This window comes from Wolffia australiana, chromosome 1 (assembly GCF_029677425.1).
Source record: "Wolffia australiana isolate 7733 chromosome 1, ASM2967742v1".
NCBI classification, from domain to species: Eukaryota; Viridiplantae; Streptophyta; class Magnoliopsida; order Alismatales; family Araceae; genus Wolffia; species Wolffia australiana.
The window spans coordinates 2,977,501-2,981,331 of record NC_135835.1 but is presented as its reverse complement, the minus strand read 5'-3'; the positions used below and the strand labels follow the sequence as shown (position 1 = coordinate 2,981,331).

Below are 3,831 nucleotides of genomic sequence, written 5' to 3'. Positions count from 1 at the left end.
TCTATGCCAAATCATTACACGTGGTTGCCCATGCTTTAGGTTATCCGCCTATAGTTCAAGTAAAAAAAAAATGTATTTTCATCGAGCGACGACAGAAGGGCTGACAGCTTGTAAGCCCGCGCATTTATCACCGGCCGGTATTGCTGTGATCCACCGTTCACTTGGTTGGAACGGTCCTTACAATTTCACAATCTGACGACGCTCCCGTTGGACCGTTTGCCGAGTATATGAGTAAAGTCAAAGCCTTCTCCATTCCCCCTCCAGCAAAACGACGACTGAATTACCATCACCTGGCCATCGCGAGAACTCCCCTTCCTCTCTCCTTCGGTCTTATTCCTTTACATCGCCTCCTCCCACCGTCTACAGCAAGCAATCACCAACCGGAAAATTCTTCTTCATGGCGGCTCCTCAGGGAAAAGCGGACGAGAAATTGGAGAAATATGTATACGAGGAGGTAACTTGATCTTCCTCGACCATCAGAAAATTCGATATCTTCGCTGATCCATCTTGCTTCTACATCTTCTCGCAGGGATTCACTTTGAATTCCCGCGGTTTGAAGCTCTTCACCTGCCGATGGGTTCCCACGAACACAAACATCAAGTCCCTGATATTCTTGTGTCACGGTTTGATTCTCATAATCCAAGACCTGTAATATCTCTCCGTCTTTTGACCCGTCTCATACCCTCTTTCATCCATTAGGTTATGGGATGGAATGCAGCGTATCGATGAGAGGTGAGTTTTTGTTCGTGGATTTCTCGATTTCTATGCCTGTTTATATAATTTTGATGACTCTGGTTCATTAGGCACTGGAATCGCACTGGCTGAGGGGGGCTTCGAGGTGCATGGACTAGATTATGAAGGCCACGGCAAGTCGCCCGGATTGCAGGGTCTCGTGCAGAGTTTTGACAACCTCGTCGACGACTGTGCAGAGTACTTCACCAGCGTCTGCGGTAAGCACCGTCAGGAGAAGAAGGTAGACGAGCGGTGCGTTGCATCTGGAATTTGAACCTGCAACCTCGGCTCTGATACCATATTTAGCGTCACCCCCCTATCACTGCGCTAAAAGCTTTAGCGGATAGCAAGGGCCGTGCTTTTCCTCTTAGGCAAGGTGTTGTTCTTCACCGCTTTTCTTCTTAGACTTCGTCTAATTGATTAATGATCCTGCAGAAGAGAAAGAGAAGATGAAGAAGAAGAGATTCCTGCTTGGTGAGTCCATGGGAGGAGCTGTCGCGCTACGCCTTCACCAGAAGAATCCCTCCTTCTGGGACGGAGCCGTGCTGGTGGCACCCATGTGCAAGGTGACCTCTTGCCTTTGTCTTGGCCTGTAATTATAAAATATTTTAGAGTTGGTAACCTGCCTTTCGTGGCTCCCTTGGATTGTTTCCCTATCTTCCCCATGAATAGCCATATCGGATGGTTTTCAACGGGCCAATTTAAACCCATATAATTAACCAGTTGTGAAGGGTTTAAATCGTTTCCGACAAAGAAACAAAACTCCTACCGCATTCTCGTCAAAATGTGCAAAGAATGTGCGGTTATCAGCTTCAAGGTTCATGTTTCGTTACCACACCACAAATGGCTTTCTGCGTCGAGGAGCTTATTCTGGGAAATTTTCTCTTCTCACGACTTTAAAGCTCTAGGTCGGCGAGGGTTTAATGACCTATATTTTGAGCTTAGTTTTCTAGGTTTCCTTACTTTTTCAGAGGTATTGGCATTCACGCACAAAGTTTGCTGGTCTCGATACTTTTTTGCATCTCAATCAGTGGGCTATGACGTTATTCATCCCCCAGTGTTTTGTGATCTCTGGCAGATAGCTGATGAGCTGAAACCTCACCCCATGGTCATTCGCATTTTATTACTTCTATGCAAGATAGTTCCAACCTGGAAATTGCTGCCAACCCAAGATATCATTGATATCGCCTTTAAGGACACCGCGAAGAGGCAGGAGGTATACTTATGTCAAACTCTCAATATATTTATACTCTACCTAATTGTCTCTGTTAATTTATCTATCTCCATATCATTCCATTCATATCTATCCCGTTCTCATCAATCTATCTATCTATGTATTTCTATCTAACAATCTAGCTCTTTCTTTATTTCTATCTCTTTTGATCTTTGGATCGCTATGTCATTTGGGTGATTGGGGTAGGTCAGGGAGAATCCGCTCTGCTACAAGGGAAGGCCAAGGTTGAAAACGGCCTACGAGCTATTCATGGCCAGCCAAGAGATCGAACAGAGACTGAACGCGGTAAACAACTAAACCTAAACAGTCAGTTCGCTATAGATTTTTCTGACATAATTATTCAAATGAGAACGATCCAACAATTATACGGGTTTTACTAAACTGACCTAGATTTATCTCGGCCATATTTGTTCTTTATTTAATAAGAAGTATTCTCTGGGAACTGAACCACGTTGAAGTAACATGTGGAGATGCTTGATTTTGAAGGTGTCTCTACCATTCATCGTTGTCCACGGTGGCAATGACATCGTCACCGATCCGTCTGTGAGCCGACTGCTGTACGAGACGGCTTCCAGCACAGACAAGACCTTGAAACTTTACCCGGGAATGTGGCACGCTCTCACCTATGGCGAGCCGCCGGAGAGCGTCAACCTGGTCTTCGCGGATATCATCGCTTGGCTGGACAAGCGTTCTGTCATGGAATCCATTTCAGAGAAAGAACAAAAGATGGAGCACGATACGGATACTTCTGGATCTCTGGTCGGCCAGAAAACCTTAATTAATCGTCTTTAGATTTGTGTGTTTTTTCAAGAACCAAAGTTGATCAAGCGGTCAGCCTTTTCAAGGATTTTTCGGCGAGAAAATATCGAACGGACCGGCGACCAACAAGAAAGAGAGAAGCGAAGAAACGATAAAACCAGGACTTTCCTCTGACACGCATGAAGTTTGATGGGATATCAAACACGAGTGAAAAATGTGCGATAGTCCGCCGTAACTGTCCGAGTCGTGCAAAGGGACCCAGAATGGGACATAAAATTCGGCAAAATGAAGGCTGCAGAGAAGAAATGGTCCAATGGGCATTAATTTCATTTAATTGTGGTTATTTTGTTGGAAAAGTCGACGGAAAGTTAATGTCTGGTCGGATTAACAAGGTTTAAACATTTCCACCAAGGTCCACACCGATAGTCGCGAAGTCAGATTTTCGGCTACTGTAATTCCCATTAAAACGGAATCCAGCCTAAAACAACTGCCGTTGGAAAATAATAACTTTTCGTCCATCCGGATTTAAAGGAAGGCGGTTCGGACCATACATTTGTTTTCAGTAGCACTTCTGGCCCACAACCATCCATTAAAGTGTCCTCCGGTTTTCAATGCACATTTCAACCACTACAATGGGGTGAAGGATGATTTTGCCTTCTTACACTTCAGGAGTTTCAAATAATGAAAAATAAAGCTATCTGGAAGCAGGAAATATGACTTAATTATGAGAAAAGCATGTTACAGTGGGAGATATCTTACCGAATGTAAAATGATCCATAGTCACCGGTTATCTTAATGACGAGGGTGTAAAAGGGTACCGTTAGAAAAGGCCCGTCGAAATCGACCAGATGAATGATGTATGTTGTGGCCCCAGTTAGGTCTGGGACAATGAAGAAGGTAGGACGCCCGCTATTTGTCCATGCCGGCATCCTGCCGTATAATTATCAACTTAATGGTCGATCTGGTACCTATTTATTTGTCCGTCCAACCGTCCATCCGCCGAGAAAACATCGTTTTCGGGACAAGATGAAACCGCGAGAAGAAAGAGGATAGCGAGAATGAGATACTGCAAGAAAATCAATAGTGACGGGCGAAAGAGAAACGAA

The 3,831-nt window shown here is 44.6% G+C and overlaps 1 protein-coding gene across 1 annotated transcript; it reads left to right on the top strand.

Annotated features, from left to right (window-relative positions):
* The first annotated feature begins 244 nt into the window (after positions 1 to 244).
* On the top strand, positions 245 to 2,813 carry LOC144701691 (caffeoylshikimate esterase-like). The gene is made up of 8 exons (XM_078573433.1): positions 245 to 454; positions 530 to 623; positions 700 to 732; positions 804 to 950; positions 1,168 to 1,298; positions 1,811 to 1,948; positions 2,153 to 2,251; positions 2,453 to 2,813. The coding sequence occupies exons 1-8, from the start codon at positions 398 to 400 to the stop codon at positions 2,756 to 2,758; spliced, it is 1,005 nt and encodes a 334-aa protein (XP_078429559.1). The 5' UTR covers positions 245 to 397; the 3' UTR covers positions 2,759 to 2,813.
* Positions 2,814 to 3,831: the final 1,018 nt, after the last annotated feature.

What these genes read in the sequence shown, in the direction of transcription:
- LOC144701691 (XM_078573433.1), top strand. Translation starts at nt 398, where the DNA reads ATGGCGGCTCCTCAGGGAAAAGCGGACGAGAAATTGGAGAAATATGTA. An exon ending in AGAAATATGTATACGAGGAG is followed by an intron (nt 455 to 529) that starts GTAACTTGATCT and finishes ATCTTCTCGCAG; the next exon opens with GGATTCACTTTGAATTCCCG. An exon ending in ATGCAGCGTATCGATGAGAG is followed by an intron (nt 733 to 803) that starts GTGAGTTTTTGT and finishes CTGGTTCATTAG; the next exon opens with GCACTGGAATCGCACTGGCT.